The sequence below is a fragment of the Leucopleurus acutus genome, assembly GCF_964270905.1.
Source record: "Leucopleurus acutus genome assembly, chromosome: 3".
Lineage (NCBI taxonomy): Eukaryota > Metazoa > Chordata > Mammalia > Artiodactyla > Delphinidae > Leucopleurus > Leucopleurus acutus.
In genome coordinates this window covers 38,688,977-38,708,703 of record NC_139145.1, presented here as the reverse complement: position 1 = coordinate 38,708,703, position 19,727 = coordinate 38,688,977, and the positions used below count along the sequence as shown (strand labels likewise).

At 37.9% G+C, this 19,727-nt stretch overlaps 1 protein-coding gene across 1 annotated transcript; it reads left to right on the top strand.

Moving 5' to 3' along the window:
- Positions 1-239: 239 nt before the first annotated feature.
- GABRA6 (gamma-aminobutyric acid type A receptor subunit alpha6) lies at positions 240-15,205 on the top strand (the record flags this gene model as incomplete). Its single annotated transcript, XM_082835214.1, has 9 exons — positions 240-277; positions 477-595; positions 1,183-1,250; positions 3,217-3,437; positions 3,523-3,605; positions 3,920-4,063; positions 4,475-4,627; positions 5,829-6,088; positions 14,930-15,205. 9 exons carry the CDS (start codon positions 240-242, stop codon positions 15,203-15,205), a joined length of 1,362 nt encoding a protein of 453 aa, XP_082691340.1.
- Positions 15,206-19,727: the final 4,522 nt, after the last annotated feature.

Below are 19,727 nucleotides of genomic sequence, written 5' to 3'. Positions count from 1 at the left end.
CTCTAAGACCACAAACCACCTTGTTCCGTGTGAAGAGACGGAACAGAGAGTGAAGAGACCAAGGGGAACCCTGCAAGTTTAGCTGGCAACCTTCTCACCTACTGGATTACTGGCCAGACACAAACAAGAAGGGCTATGAGTGGTCCGGGAGATTGCTCTAGTTAATTGGCAAAGGGGAGCTGGTTGGGAGGAGGAGAACCCAGGAGGAGGGAGAACTGGGCATTTCAATGCACTGCAGGATGGCATCGCCTCTGCCCTGGCTCTACATTATTCTATGGTGAGTAAGACTTTTTTCCGATTTTTCCTTTTTGCTCGGAGAAAAGAGCAAACACACACCCATTGGGTGACTTCTATACCAGATCATGGAAGCAGCCTGGGTGGTGTGGCATGTATGTGTGGTGGGGTAGACGAGGCTGGAATGAACAGCCTATTTCCTCTGAGGCCAGGAGTGAGGGTCATTGACTGTCTACTCACAGGGTAGAAAATGCCCTAGGGAAACTGGAAGATGAAGGAAACTTCTACTCCAGAAACATCAGTCGGATCCTGGACAACTTGCTTGAAGGCTATGACAATCGGCTGAGACCGGGATTTGGAGGTGAGAGGCGTCCTTACTAGACCAAACGTCTGTACTTTTCTTCCCCCTTAGTGCCATTCCAAGGCACAGAGGCCTCAGGATAGCAGAGTGGCAGGTTGCAGAGCTTGGGGAGGGACCATGTGTATGTTCCCATCCAGTCTCTGTCCCTTCCTCAATTCGCAACCTTATATGCCAGTCATTTGAACTCTAAGCCTCAGCTTTCTCAAATGTTGTGTGGGTGTATGAACAGTGCTTGCCTCATAGGGCGTCTGAGTGTAAAATGAGATTTGCCATATAAAACACTTTCTTTAGCATTTGTCCCATGAATGCCATCACTAAACATTAATTATTGTTGTAATTTTCTTTAGAATACTAACCTAGTTCTCGTCCATTCCTTAAATTTCACAATTTTGCCAGAATAAATTCAAAATAATGCAACTGGTGTGAGTTTGTAAAGTTGAAAATCCAAAGGATTCCTGCTGCTGGAATTACTTTAGGATGGGTTGCAGATTCTGACCATGAGAAGGGACTTTGTGATAGAGTTGTTCAGTTCAGTCCCCTTAACATCATTGATGATAACTGCCCCCATCCCTCTGGGCTCATTTCAGGTGCTGTCACTGAAGTCAAAACAGACATTTACGTAACAAGTTTTGGGCCCGTGTCAGATGTGGAGATGGTGAGTGATCTCTGAGTGAGGAGAGTAATTTTGCTTAGTTGGGGGAGAGGGCTGAATCCCAGAATGAGTGATAAGGGGCATTGTTACCAAACTTGGCTCCAGATCCATAAGCAATATGTGTGCTCCTGCTGGGAAGGAATGGCCCTTAGAGCAGATTCCTGGCTTCATCTCTTTCACATTTCACTAAAGGCTCTGCTTGAATACTAACCTGAGGGGCCTTTTATGGTGATATCCTCTCTTCTGTTCACATATCATGCATCTATTCCTCCCTACAAAGAGAAGATCTTTCCCCATCTTTATGAAGTCCTAGTAAATTTTTGGAGGAGAAAAAAGAGAAACCAGCAAAGATGGTATGCTACATAAGTGTATATTGAGAATGTCTATTAAATTTAAAACATAGCTGTTTGGGCAGTGTATCTTTCTCGGTATGTGTTATTAAAACAGTAAAGGGAGTCCTTTGGAAAGAGTAATGCATTCCACCTTTTATGTTTGCAAATGGACCAATAGGTGTTCTGGGGACTCTGTTCCAGGTACAGATGGCTATAGGATTCATAGTAAGCGGCAATGAAAACCTGAACCAGCCTTCTAGAACAAAGTATATTATGATATTCCTTCATATTTCTCAGGTAGTATGTCCCCCTAAAAGTAAAATATAAATACTAAAACTGAAGAAAAACATAACTCTTTAAAGTGGTGCATTAAATGTACTAGGGGAATGTAATTCTAGATAAACAGTTATTAGATACTTTCATCTTCTGCTTTTTGAGTTGACGAGATAAGGAGAAAGGAAAGGAGGAGGAATAAAAAAAGGGGAAAAGGAAGGAGTAAAAGAGAAAGAGAAAGGGGGGGCAGGAGAAGAGAAGTAAGAAAAAACAACACAGAAGAGGGGGAGAGAGTGAGGAGTACTTTATTTAAGAGATAAATGTCTTAAGACTTGAGAGAATTTAGAGTCAGCATTCTCCAGAATTCTCAATTATTTAACTATCATATTTTTTCATTTGAGTACTGACTCACCCCAAGAATAAATAACCACAACCATATCTTATGGTACCATTGAAATCTGGGGACACTTAGAATTTATTTTATGCATGTGTCTCTTTTTTAAGACACACATCTTATATTTGTACAAGAGAGGCTTGTTATAGCCTGGATCATCATTATATGGATATACTGTGTGTCAAATTATAGTTTTAAAATATAATCACCACTTGCAGTAATAGGTCTCAAAAAGGAACATATAAAGTAGGCAAAGCAATTCTTGGCAATATTTTGACCTAATTATAAGTTGTTATTTATCATTGACTTTTGCAAAGGCCCTTATCATAATTCTTAAGATTTTTAATGTTATTTCATAAAAGCCACAAATTAAAACTCATAATTTTGATTATGCATGCTTAAATGATGCTCTGTTTGGGTAATCATGGTAACGTTTGCTTTTATGTTCTCTGAGAACAGTATAAAACAATCATGATGTGCAGACAAGAGTATGCTTATCAAGTAAAGTTTCTCTATCCTTGGAACTTTACTAAGTGGTATCATGTTGCTCAGAGATACCTTTGAAGGTGAACAAGCTGCTAAGGGACTGGTTAGACTCACTGATGGTAGGAAGGTCAGCATAAAACCTAGACTAAATATTTTTCTATTTTTCTTCTAAATTAAGGAGGGGGAACTCAATAGGTCAATAGATGAAGAGATGGATGACTGATAGAAAAAGAGGAAGAATGTTAAGGAGGGTGAAGGTGGAAGAGAGAGGTTTGCACAATACAACACTACCTTTTATAATAATATTACAATCTTAGAGTATGAAAACATAATAAGTCACTGAAATTATCACTTTCCTGATAGGTTATTGTCATCAAAAGTTGCTTCGTTTCTTAAGTTTTAAGATTGGGTATGTAAGCTAGTGAATAAACTATCCTTAATAAGCCATCTGCCCAGCATGCATGAATCTCTTATTTTGTCTTAGGAGTATACAATGGACGTTTTCTTCCGCCAGACTTGGACCGATGAGAGGTTGAAGTTTGGGGGGCCAGCTGAGATTCTGAGTTTGAATAACCTGATGGTCAGTAAAATCTGGACACCTGACACTTTTTTCAGGAATGGCAAAAAATCAATTGCTCACAATATGACAACTCCTAACAAACTCTTCAGAATAATGCAGAATGGAACAATTCTATACACCATGAGGTGAGGTCTCCCCAATTCTACTTCCTCTGCCCAAATTATCTGTCCATCATACTAACTCAGAACCACTTATTTCAATGTTCCTTAGGCTTACCATCAACGCTGACTGTCCTATGAGGCTGGTTAACTTTCCTATGGATGGGCATGCTTGTCCACTCAAGTTTGGGAGTTGTAAGTTACAAAAAAGCTTCTGAGAGTCAAATAACGCATTCAAAATACATAATTATTTGGTTTTAGTCAGACACTGGAAAGCAAAAGAGAAATATTACTCTGACGTTCTCAGTATGATTCCAGGAATTAACTTACTTAATCATGTCTCTCTCAATCATACAGTCAGAGGTTTTGGTCACCAGGATTAAAGAAAATCATTTAAAAAATTTGTTTGTACTTCCTTTTTATAATGAACAAGATTTGCTTTGAAAGAAAAAAAAAAAAACACAATTAGCCAGATTTACTTCTCTGTTTAATTTGTTTAAAAAATTCAGATGCTTACCCCAAAAGTGAAATCATATATACATGGAAAAAAGGACCACTTTACTCAGTGGAAGTCCCAGAAGAATCTTCAAGCCTCCTTCAGTATGATCTGATTGGACAAACAGTATCTAGTGAGACAATTAAATCTAACACAGGTAAGCATTTGATCAACGCATGGATGTAATCCTGCATGGTGACTCCAGTGCACATTTTCAAAATATCTATTTCTTTTTCTTCTGCATTATCCATCCTCAGCTAAACTTATTGTTTTAAAGTGATAAGTAGCTTTCTTTAAAATTGATTTTGCAACCATGTGCATATAAAGATTTGTGTAGCCTTGGAGTGAGTAGTTTTGTATGTATATGACACAAAGAACCCCACAGAAAACAATGAGCTGATGTATCTATCATCTGCTGATTGAGTAGCTTTGTCATATATTGAAAAAATGCCTTTGCTTGTTTCCTTCCCACCCATATTAATTTAAAGATCTGCAAGATTTATTTCCAGTTGCATTCTTTCTGCACACTGTCAACAGCAATAATCCTGATATACCTGTCTTCCAACAGGTGAATACGTAATAATGACAGTTTATTTCCACTTGCAAAGGAAGATGGGCTATTTTATGATACAGATCTATACTCCTTGCATTATGACGGTCATTCTTTCCCAGGTGTCTTTCTGGATTAATAAGGAGTCTGTTCCGGCCAGAACTGTCTTTGGTATGCTTCACTCTTTGGGCTCTACTTTCTGTCATCCTCCAGCTCACATTGCTTGTGTATCTTAGGGGAATGTTCACACCAGTGCACTTTTTCAACCCACAAAGGAAATAAACTCCTATCTCATTCAGACACATGTATCATATAAAATGACCCTCATCTTATCTCACATTGTGTGGCGAATCAACAAAAGATTAGTCTCAGCAAGAATTCTGGCTGGTTTCCTGTGACTTTGACGTGCCCTATTTAGGACAGTTGTTTTTTTGTTGGTTTGTTTTGTTTTTTAAACTCAATTTGCTTTTTCATAACTAAAAAAAAAGCAGAAAATTAAAAATTGACACGTAAAGCAATGAAAACAAAGGCTAAGATATTGAACCCACAAATACATAAATTATATCTCACTTTTATTAGGTTGGATCTTAAAAAAAATTGCCATTTTTAGGTATAAAAATAGATAAATATCACCAGTTTCCCCATTGTTCAACCTAAATATTTAGTTACATTTATGATGTACAGAATCATTACTAGTGTGATGGAACAAAATGAAATAAGAAAAAGAGCTATAACAGAAAAATATCATCTGTAACAAAATCCAATATTTTTCTCAGTTTTTGTGATTATAAATTTAGTAGTTCATAGGGAAGACCTGAGTTTAATTGAAATCTCAGAGGAATTTTGACTTCTTAATTTACCATACTAAAATAGATCTCTTTTTGCAAGTTATAAAAGAATATTTATATACTGATGTTTACCATCTTTGAATTATATAAATCCTCCAAGACAGAAGACTGCTGGCAGATGAGTAATGAAATTATTTTCTCATGATTAGATATTTTATCTTAAAACCAAGCTAGAAATAAAAAAAAATTGAGAAATCTAATTTATATTTATTATTCACACCAAATAGACTTATTAAATATGATGAAAGATTATATCAGCATTAAATTTGATCAGAAGTTCAAAGCTTTATTAGTTATGTAATAATTTGCTATATTATAATATATTATTATTAATACACATCACCACACTAGGCTTTGAAGGAAACCAAAATGTGAATGCCTATGATAACTGTGAACAATTAAAAATAATAAAACAACAAAAAATACATTTGTAACAAAAATCCTCTCCACCAGCATGTTCCCACTTGATCTTGTTATTGGATTGCAAATGCTAATAGTGCATTTCTCATTCTGTTTCATTCTAGGGATCACCACTGTCTTAACCATGACTACTCTAAGCATCAGTGCCAGGCATTCCTTGCCAAAAGTGTCTTATGCGACCGCCATGGATTGGTTTATAGCTGTTTGCTTTGCTTTTGTCTTCTCTGCTCTTATTGAGTTCGCAGCTGTCAACTACTTTACCAATCTTCAGACACAGAAGGCCAAAAGGAAGGCACAGATTGCAGCCTCACCCCCAGTGACAATAGCAAAAGCGACTGAACCCTTGGAAGCTGAGATTGTTTTGGTAATTGTTTACTTTTCTAATGTTAGCTACCATATAGGAAAAGGCAGCCGGAATAGTTACCACAAACAATTAAATAGTCCAAAAGTAATATTAGTGGGGCATGAGTTACATAAATTTGGTTCCAAGGCCAACTCCTTCTCCAGCTTCACAGAAAAAAGCCAAGCAACAATCCTTCATTTATCTTTGCTCTAAACTTTTGGTATTCCTCTTTCATCACCCTCACTAATACTGGCAGATTGCAAGCTCTCAGAGGAGACAGAAAATTCTTAGCCTTTAGATGTTTCCTTTGAACAGGTTCCGTTATACCGACTAGGGAGAATAAAGTTAAAAAAAAAAAAGTTCCTAATGAGGAGTCAGAGTCTGAAGGAAACAAACAGGGACTCCTATGGACCATTTCTGTTAGAAATCCACTCGCTGCTTTATTTCAGGAGGGCACAATGTGTATATTAGGTTCTATGAATGCTGAGTCATAAGCCAAGTTTTTGACTCATGTGAAAACGTTCTCATGTTCACATTCATGTTATATGTATATAATGTACATATTATTATGTATATTGATGTGGGTTTTTTTGAGACACAATCAGTGAGAAATACCTATAAAATTAAGTTTAGATTTGCTGTGGCTAAGCTCTGGTCCCCAAAGTTTTTTTGAATAAAAAATGATAGCATTAATAATTCAAGGGTCTTAAATGTGCCCCCAAATTTCAATTTCACATATGAATAAATTCTCACAACAATTAAATCGCATGTACTTTTTAAAAACTGGATTATAGAAATGATTGACAAGTGTACATTTTTATTTCAAAACAAACTCTAAACAAGTAGCTCTTGAAAAGAGGAAAATTTTGCTCTACAAAATCAAGTAATGCAGACACTTTGAACTGAAAATTTCTTTATAACTGATCAATTCTCATGACTATTTCCAAATCGCAAAACCACATACAGCCCAGTTAGTTCTTGGTTAAATCTTATGATATAAATTATAAAGCTATGTGTGTTTTACTTTCCAAATACTCAGGTGTTTATTGGCTTTAAAAGATAATTTTGTATTGAAACTTTTCTCTTTGATAAACTTAGAAACTTGTTAGAGAATTTACATTTTCTTTAAAGGATAAGACCAGTCCCATGATAAGTGGCAATATGTAATTTAAAGACTTTTTTTTCTTGAATTAGACTTTGTTTTAAAAAAAAAAAAAAAGTTTGCCATCCAGTAATCTGGTCTAATTACACTTACGAATAAAAAACAGAGCCTCAGAGAAGGAAAACATTAGGCACTAGTTGGTAGAAAAACTAGGAATTGATTCCAGAACTCCTAATATCCACAGATTTACAGAGGCTGAGGCCCAACACTTTTTCAAAGACTGAAATATAATAGAGTACGTACCCCTGGACAAAACATTTTCTGTATGTAGGTAAGGTTATTCCCAAAATTCTTCCCCTCATTTAATGATGTTTCCTTTATATACGTGTGTGTGCTTTGAAAGTTCACAAAAATATAAATTTTGTAACAAATATGTTAAGGATCCAGTTCAAAGACTTGAAAATTATATATTTCAGGAAAGATAAATTCAAAATATTTTTGAGAATTATTTTGTTTGTAAAAATAAGTGATTATGTTACAACCTATCTGTACTTACATAGGTATATAATTGACATATTGTGCAAAGGTCATATATTATCTTAACATATAGCTGGAAAGGAAGAAGAATTAATATTTATCATAATTCCATTTAACAGTTTCTTATTTGAGAAACACAGTAAAAATAAAACAAGAAATTCACGAACAAGAGGCTAAGAAAAGTGATTTTGAATATAGTCACTGATCTGATATTGAGACAAAAAGAAAGACCAACTTCCTTACTTCAACTCTTTTAAAATATATATTACTAAGAAGAATATGATTTCAAATCCTTAGAGAAAGCATAGAGTTATCGTTCCCTAAGTCCATTATTTTAAAGGTATAATTTATTAATAAGATGGAATTTAAGATCTCAGGTCTTCATATAAACTATCTTCTAATAGTTCTAAAGTAGTAACATATAACGAGCAGGTTCTGGGAAGCTGGATAAAAAATTGCATTTAAACCATCTCAAAGTAGTTTTTTCCTTGCAAGTTGACTTTTTTCCCTACAAAAAATTATATTTCTAAACCTGGCTCCACTTAAAATATTCCAAGGCAATGAAAAGGAGAATTTTGTTTCTGAAAGGCTAAGTCAAAGTGTAAAAATAAAAAGAAAAGTAACCAAACCTAACAATATTAACCTTGTAGGCATCAAAAAATATAGATGATTACATAGAACATGTACAGTTTTATTTATTTATGTCAAAACTTGGCTATTGCCTTATATAATATAGAGGAACAAACAAATTACACATTTCAAATTTATACAGCACAATGGTATATTATGATTGCAAGGTCATTTTTTCTTTCAAATACCATGACATTTTAAAATGCCTATTCAGTTGTAATCAAAATGACATTATTTGAGTAAGTTGGACATTGAAATAGCAAACCAATGTGGTAAAGTTGAAATGAGATTACGTGCTTGGATATTTCATGTGATTCTAAGTTTTATGTTTTAATATGCACATTGCTTTTCAAAGGAAACTGCTTAGAATGAATGTGAAAACTTTATCACTTTGAATTTGACCTTGAAAATTATTATAATAATGACAAAGAGATTCAGGCATTTAAAGCCTAGTACTCACACCTGAAGAGACATCTAAAACTAAATCTGCAGAAGTGCTCTATAGAGTATTAATCTTTCTTATTTTAAGGCATTTGGAAGTGGAGACTTTACATTTTTCGATTTGGAGAAGAAATTGTCCACAGTTTCTTTCCTGCTTATAGGGTATCTTTCCATATTATTTTTATTTGGTATGCTATTTTGGCTTTAGAGAGTTATTCCTGTATTTATGTTTCAGAGCTTATTACGTGTCTGGGGTAGATTTATTTTATATATAAGACCAAGTTTAGACTTTGATCTCTTTCTGGATGTTTTGCTAGTTTTCTTGTTATTTTAAAAATCTAAGCCCTCACCACTATGTTCCTAAGAATGAATCCCCTGGCCCCCTACCCATCAATACATCCAATGTGGTTTCTCTTTTTTTTTTTTTTTTCTTGTGGTACATGGGCCTCTCACTGTTGTGGCCTCTCCCGTTGTGGGGCACAGGCTCCGGACGCGCAGGTTCAGCGGCCATGGCTCACGGGCCCAGCCGCTCCGTGGCATGTGGTATCTTCCCAGACCGGGTCACGAACCTGTGTCCCCTGCATCGGCAGGCGGACTCTCAACCACTGCGCCACCGGGGAAGCCCTGTGGCTTCTCTTTTTCACAGAATGTGTGATGTTCTTGGTAAATTATCTACAAACTAAGTTGACCAAAATTTAATTGGTCAAGATAATAACTATATTTATACTGATTACATTACTTCTTTTCACCTGACACCAATTTATTGAGTACCTATGTGTTCATCAAATTATTCATACCATAAGCCTTTATTTGTTAAGTGCTTTTTTTGCCAGATCCTTTGTAGAATGCTGAAGCTACCTTAGTAAGTGACGTCAATAGGGCCTCTTCCATCATGGAGCTGCCTGTTGAGCAGGAAGAGAGGAAACTACTCAAGGAGCCATGACAATATACTGTGATAAAGGCTGTGGTTAGAGATGTATAGAAGGCTGAAAAAAAGCCATGTGACAGTACCTAACTCAGTCTGGAGGGGTGATTGTGGAGGAAGTGATGCCTATGCAGAGAAAAGAAAGATGAGCCTGGCCCTGCTCTAGAAACTCTCAGTCAGTTGTGAGAAACTTGGGCACAGAGAGGGAAATAAGACATATTGTCCTTCCTGCATTCTTTTCAAGGTTGGAACGTCTGCTAGGCCATTACTATGTTGCCCTTCACCTGTGTAGAAAAATATGAATCATAGCATACTGAAAGATTTACCTCCCCTGTTCCAAATCGTGCTAAGATTTCTTTCAGTACTACCATTACTCCAAAGAATGAACAGTTGAATTAAGACCATCAGAGACTCTGAGCACCAGAAAGATCATGATGTCCCTTCCCCATGGTAGTGCCGTCATATGACTTATAGAGAGGGTGGGGTGGATTAGATGAGGGGTGTAGGTGGTTGGCTCTCTCCCTATACCTTCCATCAAATCACCATCCAATATTCCTTTTTGCACCCTCCAAACATTCCAGTATGGTTTTCAGACATGCCACTAGCACCACTGACCCACCAGATTGCTACCAATAAGCTGCTTCTCTGCAGGCATTCTGGAATTGTCTCCGCTCCTCAATTCTACCAGCTGTAAAATAAATGTGGGGACATTTGACAGAGTTTATTTTCTCCATAATGATTAATATGTAGCTTAAAAAAGGTCAAATAATAAATGTTTTCAAAAATATTTTCTCTTGTTTTTGGTGCCCCTGTTCGCTGGTTCTAAAAGCAGATACTTCGTTTGTCCTTTGAGTAATGCAGCCCTGATTAGAATATTTCTCCTAAGAGGTAACCCGTTGCCCCCTCTTCTTTAATATATTAGACTCACTAAATGCTGTATCAGAATTGCTCTAAGTACTTCCCAAATGCCACATCCCTATACCAAATAACTGATTGTCACAAAGTCCAGTTTGACTCCAAGTACCTTTGCAATATGGCGTTACTTAAAACAAAACAGTGCTCTAAAAATACCCAAAGCAGGATGACACTGAACAGCAGGGGAGCCCCGGAAAAATTCAAAACCACAGGCGTTCCACTCAAAACAGTGACAGCCCCAAGCTGAGCCCTCATCTGGACTCTGACAAAAGCTTATTTTACCATCAGCTGAAGCTGCTGAGCTTACAATAGAGCAGGGGGGATCTGACACAAACCTGTAGCTTGAATGGTTTGCAATATTGGCTTTCTTTTCATTTCAGAAATTCAGTGTGATTCTTCTAAATTTTAGGTGTCCAGTCTCCTACACTGCCGATTCCCAATTATCCAGGAGCTGATTATCCAGCATGTGGGTTAGCCAGCCCGCTGGCATTTCCTTGAGCACCTTGTATTTGCTGCCTGCTAGAAATCCCCCAGCCATCATTGGGCAATGAGACAGTGTAATTCTAAACCAGCGAAGCTCAATGGTGGGTGAATTTTCCCCCAGAGGACATTTGTCAAGGAACAAGGATATTTTTGGTTGTCAAAACCCCGAGGAGGTGGTTGCTACAGGCATCTTGTGGGTAGAGGACAGGGATGCTGCTCAACACCCCAAGATGTACAGGGCAGTTCCCACAACTAAGAAGTATCAGTATATCCGTAGCTTTGTGGTTGAGAAACCATGCCCTAAACCCTAAAGCTGATGGAAAGAAAAAGTAATATTTATTAAGAGTGGGGCTTCCCTGGTGGCGCAGTGGTTGAGAGTCCGCCTGCCGAAGCAGGGGACACAGGTTCGAGCCCCGGTCCGGGAAGATCCCACATGCCGCGGAGCGGCTGGGCCCACGAGCCATGGCCGCTGAGTCTGCGCGTCCGGAGCCTGTGCTCCACAACGGGAGAGGCCACAACAGTGAGAGGCCCGCGTACCGCAAAAAAAAAAAAAAAAAAAAAAAAAGAGTATGGTCTTAGGGATCTGAGAGGGATTGAGTGAGGTACTGCTGCTTATTACTTGTGTGAGCTTTCTGCTTACACCTTCATTTGCTCATCTCTGAAACGAAAATAATATTTTTACATGATAGATTCTTCCTAGGAATAAGCAAAATAATGCATGCAAAGTGCCATGCAGTGCTTGTTAATGGTAGGCATTTAGATATGGTAACGATAATATAATGTAACATCAACAATATGCTAAAATATAGTGTAAAAGAATCATAAAACCTTTTGTTCCCTTCTCTTTGCCTGACTACAAAGTCTTGGGAAATGTTTACATTTTCATTCCTTTGTTTATTCGGCATATGTTTATTAAGCGTTCACTGTGTTCTGTGCACTGGCTAGGCACTGTGGAACACTTACACATGAGAATAATATGCCCTCTACCACTAAGGCGATTTCATGTCAGGAAAGGGGATAAAGCACAATGGAAATAATATTTACAGGGAAGAGGTGATGACAGCAGAGAGTTGTAACAGTTAGGTAGGTAGGCAGAAATGTGTACAGAGAAAAAACACATTTCCTTTCTCAAGTTCTTAAAGAAAAAAACCTTACAGCTGAAACAGTAATTGCCCCTTTCTTTTTTTCTTTTTTGTTTAATTTTCTTTCTTTTTTTTATTCAAGTATAGTTGATTTCAATGTAAGCTTAGGGAGAGTCAGTGACTCCTAAGGCATGTCTAAGTCATACAGCAGCTAAGTAGTATCTATGGAATTGCAGTCTAGGGCTTTCTGACTCTGCTGCCCTCTTAACTCCTAAGCAACCCTCCATAGAGATTGTCTGGGGAAGCAGATGAGGAAAAGAGGAATCCTACTGTAGGAGATCTTTAATTCCAGGCTAATGCCATTGTGCATAAATTTTTCATGCTGTTAGGTGGTGAATGATGTTGCTTAACTCTGGACAAGGGTTATTCAGCAATCTTCATTAAGTCATTTGTGACACTGTGACGATGCCAAGAGATTGACAAATAAGTTTTCCCAACATCTCCAAAAGAGAGAGAGAGGTAAAACAATGCCTTACATTTTTATGCTAGATTATGGTTTATAATCACTTTCATCTCAGTGAACTTATTCATGTCTGCCCTGTTTCTCCCTAAAAAAGGAAGAAACATAGGTGTCAGACAGACAATGCATGCTATTAAAAATCAAGACGTGTTTAGAAGAAAATCTGCTCTAAAGCCTTGCCCTCTTTCTTTCCATTATGATCCTTAGAAAATTTACTAGAGCAAAATATTTTAATGTTCCTTATATCTGGGAGGAGGAGAACTCTTTCTGAAGAATTAAACTGTGACAAATTTTGCTCTTTCAGGTGGAGAATATTTTAATAACACAGATAATAGATGAAAATTCAAATCAGAGTTTGAGAAACATGATAGAAAGCTCTTGGCAGACAATGCTATGTTTATTCTCTCATACAGGTAGCATGCATTGAGACCACAATACCACTACTCTGGTCCTATCCCCACACTATCTAGTGACCCTGGGCACGGTAGTCCTGGGTTGTCACATATTTTTAATAGAAAATGTCACTTATTTCCTATCCAAGATCAGTAGACTTGGCACTCTTCTATTTTAAATTCTCTTCTGCCTCCAATACCTATGATGTATTTCATTCTGTCCAGAGTGCCTAGCCTAATACTGGGTCAACAGATAACAAATAAAGATATTCTTTGCTTGAAATTCACCATGGTCATGTCAAATCAGACTTCATACTGATTTATTTTTGCTTTTGGTAAAGAAACAAATTTTCCCATGGCCCCTAAAAGCACAGTGGGCTTGAACTCTCTATGGTGACTATTATAGATACTGGGCAAACTTCCACGACAAATCAAAAGCAAAATTCAGGATGGGAGTATAGAGAGGAGAGGTTCTCAGGGTTGTTGCTTCCCGCAGTCCAAATGTCACCACGTCGGTGGGTAATGCTGGTCCTGTGGCTCAACCAGCACAGGGGAGGCGGCAGCCTCATCCCGTTGCTGGGGGGGCTGCTGTCTAAAGCTCCAGGAGTCTGTGTCCACGTGAGTGACACACCCTGCCAGGCAGCAAAGTGGTAATTCTGCTGCCAAGGAGAAAACGAGGCAGTTTTACAAGAGCAGGGTTAATGTACAGCCAGGGTGTGAAGGCAGGGACCCGGCAAGGACAACCTGGCCACAAGGAGAGTGATTGTTATAGGTCGTAGACAAGAAAAGGTAAGAATCACAGGAAGCCCCCCAGTCTCCACCATTATGAAAGGAGTCTAACGCAAATAGAATTAGAGTCTCTGAACCAGGCTCAATACTTTAAAGGTGAGAAAATGCTGGGATGAAACAAGCAGTGAGATTGACCAAGGCGGTTTATTACGGGCTGTGAAACTATGGGCGAAGCAATTCCCACATCTGGACCTCAGCCTTCTCATCTGTTACTTAATGCACTGAAGATCCCTTTCAAGACTAGGATTGGTTGTCTTATGATTTCAGTGGAACAGAAAATCTCATGATAGAAAAGAACATATGACAATTCTGAGGTTAGTAAATATATCACTTTGGTAACTTAAGATGGAGGGAGACCAGTGGAGAAGCTCTGAATGGAAAGCAGAAAGCTCTCAATATACAACTCTGGACCAAGAGGTAGTCGTATTTCCAGGGAAGAACAGTCATCCCACTCAGTATAAGGGTATTTCTATTTTGTCGCTGGCTTTTGATGTACATGAGCACCTTTATATTTTTTTTGCTGTTGTTGATACCTCAGTTGGTTCAAATTTATGAATGGTAAAGATTAGACTGTTGGCTGGGAATGTGTCTAGAATGTGTCTAAATAACATTTAGCCGAGCTGTTATTGTCTTGTATTGAGTAATTGCCCACACATTCCCAAATGAAATTCCCTCTCATTGCCCATACCCATTGCCCTATAGGTTTATGCATAACTGGGGTGGTGGGTGGATAAGCCCTTATAACCTGGCTTATCTCCTAATGGTACAACACTCAACACAGTTTCTGGGGCATGGAACATGCTTAGCATCAATTGCTGATGTATTAAATTAGAGGACGTTGGATGTTAGCAAATCGATGTTTTTAAAATTTGTTTTACCGCTTTCTTGGAAAAGTAGTGCCATCAATTACTATCAAGAATTTGCTGATATTTTAACTTATATAGTAAGTAGTCAGTAACTATCTGTCAATGACGGAAAAAATGAATGATTAAGGGATGTCTATTCTTTTACCCAGGCTGAATATATATGTATCTTTTCCTCTACAGCATCCTGATTCCAAGTACTATCTGAAGAAAAGAATCACCTCTCTGACGTTGCCAATAGTTCCATCCTCCAAGGCCAGCACAGTCCTCACAAGAGCTCCCATCTTACAGTCAACACCTGTCACCCCCCCACCCCTCTCTCCTACCTTTGCGGGTACCAGTAAAATAGACCAGTATTCTCGGATTCTCTTCCCAGTTGCATTTGCAGGATTCAACCTTGTATACTGGATAGTTTATCTTTCCAAAGACACGATGGAAGTGAGCAGCAGTGTTGAATAGGTTGCAGCCGTAATAACCTGTATTCTGTGAGTTCTCATTTTCTGAATGTTTAAAAATAGCAATGAGACTTGTATAGATGCTTTTCTGAACATGAAATCGAAATTGAAAATCTCTAACACATAGCTTTGAGTAAGCATGTATGGGCAAGAAAAGCAATAACGTTACTCCTCAAAATTGGAAGGTGAAGGTTGATGAAAAATATGACTTTTCCGCACATTAGAGAAAATTTTATAAAAGGATAAAATGGATTCAAGATGAAGTTGCCAATCTTTGTCCTTCATTGTTCAATATTTTAATTGTCACTGTGAATATCATTTACCACAAAGCAAATAAAAATAAGAAATGCTGACACTTCCAAAGCCTGCCTTTAAATGTTTATTTTGGCTTAGTTCTCAAGAGAACAAAATATAAATAGTCTAAATATTTATCAGTAGGTTAATACCAGCATGTTGGAGGCCTTTATGCTAGTAAAATGGCTTTCAGTGACATTATAAAGCCTGCATTGAGCTTAGCCACTTGTTTTTAACCTTGCTGTGCTACTTTACCTCAATAAAATATGGTGTTTGTATACATACGAATTATACATAGATCATAAATTATATATGCATTTGTACATAGCTTTAGTTGGACTGCAGTACGGTGTTGTTTTATCTCACTAAGCTCTCCTTTTAAAATAATATGCTCATTCATAATTCCATGAAGTGGTCGAAGGCTTGTATATTATGACTGTTCTTATATCTCACATGCTTTACCTTTCTAAGTGTATCACTAAACAAAACAACAATAAACATGGTTCTCTGGGTCTGTTTAATAAAGCTCAGAAGTTTCCTTAAGTATGGGGAAATGAAGTGGTTACCTCCCCAGTGTTAGTGTCCCTGCAGATTCTGAGAGATAGAAGGTATGGGACAGCCAGGCTTGGTCACCCAGCTCTAAAAAAGACACGTGAATTTGTATTCAAATAGTCAATCCTGCTAGAAAACAACGGAACAACGTCTTCAAAATGCTGACGGAAAATTTTCAACCCAGAATTCTGTAACCAGCAAAATAAAGATAGAGGATATATTAAAAAAGTCAATCCTTCATCTCTTTTCTGCTCACTCAACACACTTTCTGTTATAAGATGAATGCGGTCTGAGGATCTAATGTATAACTTGGTGACTATAGTTGATGACACTGTATTGTGTAATTGAAATTTGCTAAGAGAGCAGAAATTAAATGTTCTCACCAAAAAGAAAAAAAAAAGTTAATATGTGAAATGATGGATATGTTGAGTATCTTGCAATATTTATTTATCAGCTGTACTTCAATCAAGCTGAAAAAATGAATGAAACTCTTTTTCTTCCTTTCTACTATTCCAGCTCTTTCTGACGCTAACTCTACCCATGTTTCTCCCACACAGAATGGTATTAGGGAAACAGGAACTAGGAGTGGGAGAAAGCATGTGGTGTGGTTTGTGCAAATCAATAAACCCCTCATGAGTTGTAGCTGGCTCTTAAACATCATTGAGCTCAGCCAGAGCTCTGAACCCAGAAAGAAATATTCTGGAATTACTACCTCTTGCCTTTATCCAGGAAAATACAAAAAAAATTCTACAGCCAAACAAATTCGAGTTTAATTGAAATAGCTCTCTACTAAGGGTGAGGAAGTTGAGATATCCATCTAACTTCCCTATTAATTAGCTCATAAAAAAATCACTTAGCCTCTGGAAGACATAGCTCTAGTCTCACCTATAGGACGAGGGGGATGGAATGGACACCCTCTGAAGGTCCTTCCATTTTCAACAGCTTATGTTTGTTTCATTACTTTTTTTTTTTTTTTTTTTTGTGGTACGCGGGCCTCTCACTGCTGTGGCCTCTCCCGTTGCGGAGCACAGGCTCCGGACGCGCAGGCTCAGCGGCCATGGCTCACGGGACCAGCCGCTCCGCGGCATGTGGGATCCTCCCGGACCGGGGCACGAACCCGTGTCCCCTGCATCGGCAGGCGGACTCTCAACCACTGCACCAGGGAAGCCCCATTACTATTCTTTTCTATCTAGCTTAAGTCATTATACAAGGCCTGCTCCTGTTTTTGAGAGTACATTAAATAATTAAATGCTACGTAGGTGTTAATCACATTATATCCTATGTTACATTTAATCTTCATAAACCTGTAAAGTATATCCTGCTGTTATCTCCATTTAAAGATAAGAAACCAAGGCACAGTGAAGATGAGTAATTTTGTTCAAAATCAAGTGGCACTCAAGTGTTATAGCTGAGAGCCATACCTAGGCAGTGTGAATACATAGCTTGTTCACTTAACCATAACCATACAATGCAAGTCTATTCTGTAATCCTCTCCAGAGTTCTCTCGCCTTGTCTTTCATTTCCTGTAATAACTTTCCTTGTATCCTGACCTGCCTCAGCATTTATTCTACATTTCACTGCAAAGCACATTACTGTCAGTCAACATCTATACTTGGAGTTGAAACAGATAAGTAAAACCCACTGAAATCATTACATATTATAGGCATTAGATTTCTCCTCAATTTTTTCAAGGGATCTTGAAAAAATTTGCAAACCTTTTGAACTGCTAAGGATTCTAGAGAATACTATTTCTCAGTGTATATCATGGAGTGGTAACAGAGGTTAACTGAAAATAGAACAGTTTCAGAGTTAAAAATTTTTAACAGACCTAAAATTTTTTAACTCTTTTAACAAGTTAAAAAATTTGAGGGGAGATGCTGAGTCAAAGCAAAATACGTTTCTTTTCTGCTGGAGTTCTCAGAGCCTTTATTATGCTTATGTGCATTGTGATTCTCTCATAGTTTGCTCTAGTATTTAACATTTCCCAAATCCACATGGCCATAAATATGATTTTGCAAGGAGGAAATGCTGGAACTAGCATTTCCCAGAAAACAGTTTGGGAAAGACCACCTTGGTATTATTTATACTATCCCTTCTGTCCCACCACCAACTAAACAGATAAGGGATTGAGTCTCTGCATGGGCAGATGACTTATCCTAGTTCATACAGCTATTAGAGACCAAATTAGGACTGCATAAAATAAAAACCAGACAAGGTATTTCAACAGAGAGAATTTAATACAGAATGAGCAACACAGAGATAGTAACTGCAGGAGTCAGACACCAAAAGGAAGATGACAGGGTTAACAGAACCTAAAAACTTGTGCAAGTGGCCTTTTAGAGCTGGATTTAATCATCTGTAGAGAGGGCATCACCTGGATGGGGTATTAGCTCAGCAGCTCAGAGAAGAGAACCCCAGAGCTGGGAATCAGACCTCCAAGGACAGGGTACCACCTGGCTGATATGAGTATCACAGGTAATCAGAGCAGGGGCTCCTCAGCCCTGGGTCTCAGACCTCTGAGGTCTGCCCACATGCTGCTAGCATCTCAGGAGCTTGAGGGAGGACACATACATTTGAGATCAGACTTGCAGGGAGGAAGGGCTGCTCGGCTGAAAACTGCTATCTTTGGGAGAGCAAAATGAAGCTGGTTCTGGGAGAACCAAAAACTGGAGACTGGAATCAACTGTCATTTCAAGGTGACGGGTAACATTAAAAGGCAAAGCAAGACTAAAACAGGGAGAATATTCCTTTCCCTTTTCACCTGATTTCTAGTCTCTCTTGAGTCCCTCCTATTGGAAGAACCTGACAGAAATCCTAGTGGCAGAGAAGAAATGAAAATTAAGGAGTTCAGCCAGAGCATCACAAAATAGAGTATAGAAGGTTGGATTTGGAGCCGACAGAAAAATGCTTAATAACTGAAATAATTCACTCCCCTGGTTATCTGGTACCATATACACACCTCTGTACATACTTATACTGTTTCACAATCGTAAGATGCAATTACTCTTCATACAAACAAAAATACTGTCTTCATTAGTCCGAAAAGGAGATACACAAAATGCAAACAGCCATTGTGTTCATGTCTAGGTAACAATCACAGCAACCATTTCTGATGATATTTAATCTTCTATTACAATCAGAGTCCCACCTGAATATTCTGTTTCCTAAAGACTCAATTGTAAACCTATCTATGAGAAACTACCTTTATATAAAACAGTAAGGGGATAGGAGAAAGGAGGTCAAAAGAAAGCATATAATATATACAAATATTAATATGTCTAAATATCTATGTGGTCTTTATGGATAGGAAGAGCTATATCTATCTCTGTGAAAATAATAGCAAGCAAGGAATAAACTATACATAGCTCCTGTAGTCCCCATTTCTGTAATTAGTCACATGACTGTAGTAGATATAAATAACTCCCTTTTTCTACTATCCTTTTCTCTCAGTCAGCATCCCAGCTGGTTGATTTGGAGTTCTTTATCGCACAGAATTACTGAAGGGTCTTAATCCAACAGCAGGATAGTTTTCTCACATCCAGGAAGGTAGATTTCTTCCACTACTAAGATATCTTAGCCTTGGAGTTTAAGATTCTCAGCATTGTTCAAGTCCCCTCAGATGTCACCATACAAGTTTCAGTCTCACTTTCCCAATTAATATCCTCGCTTTTTCATGAGAG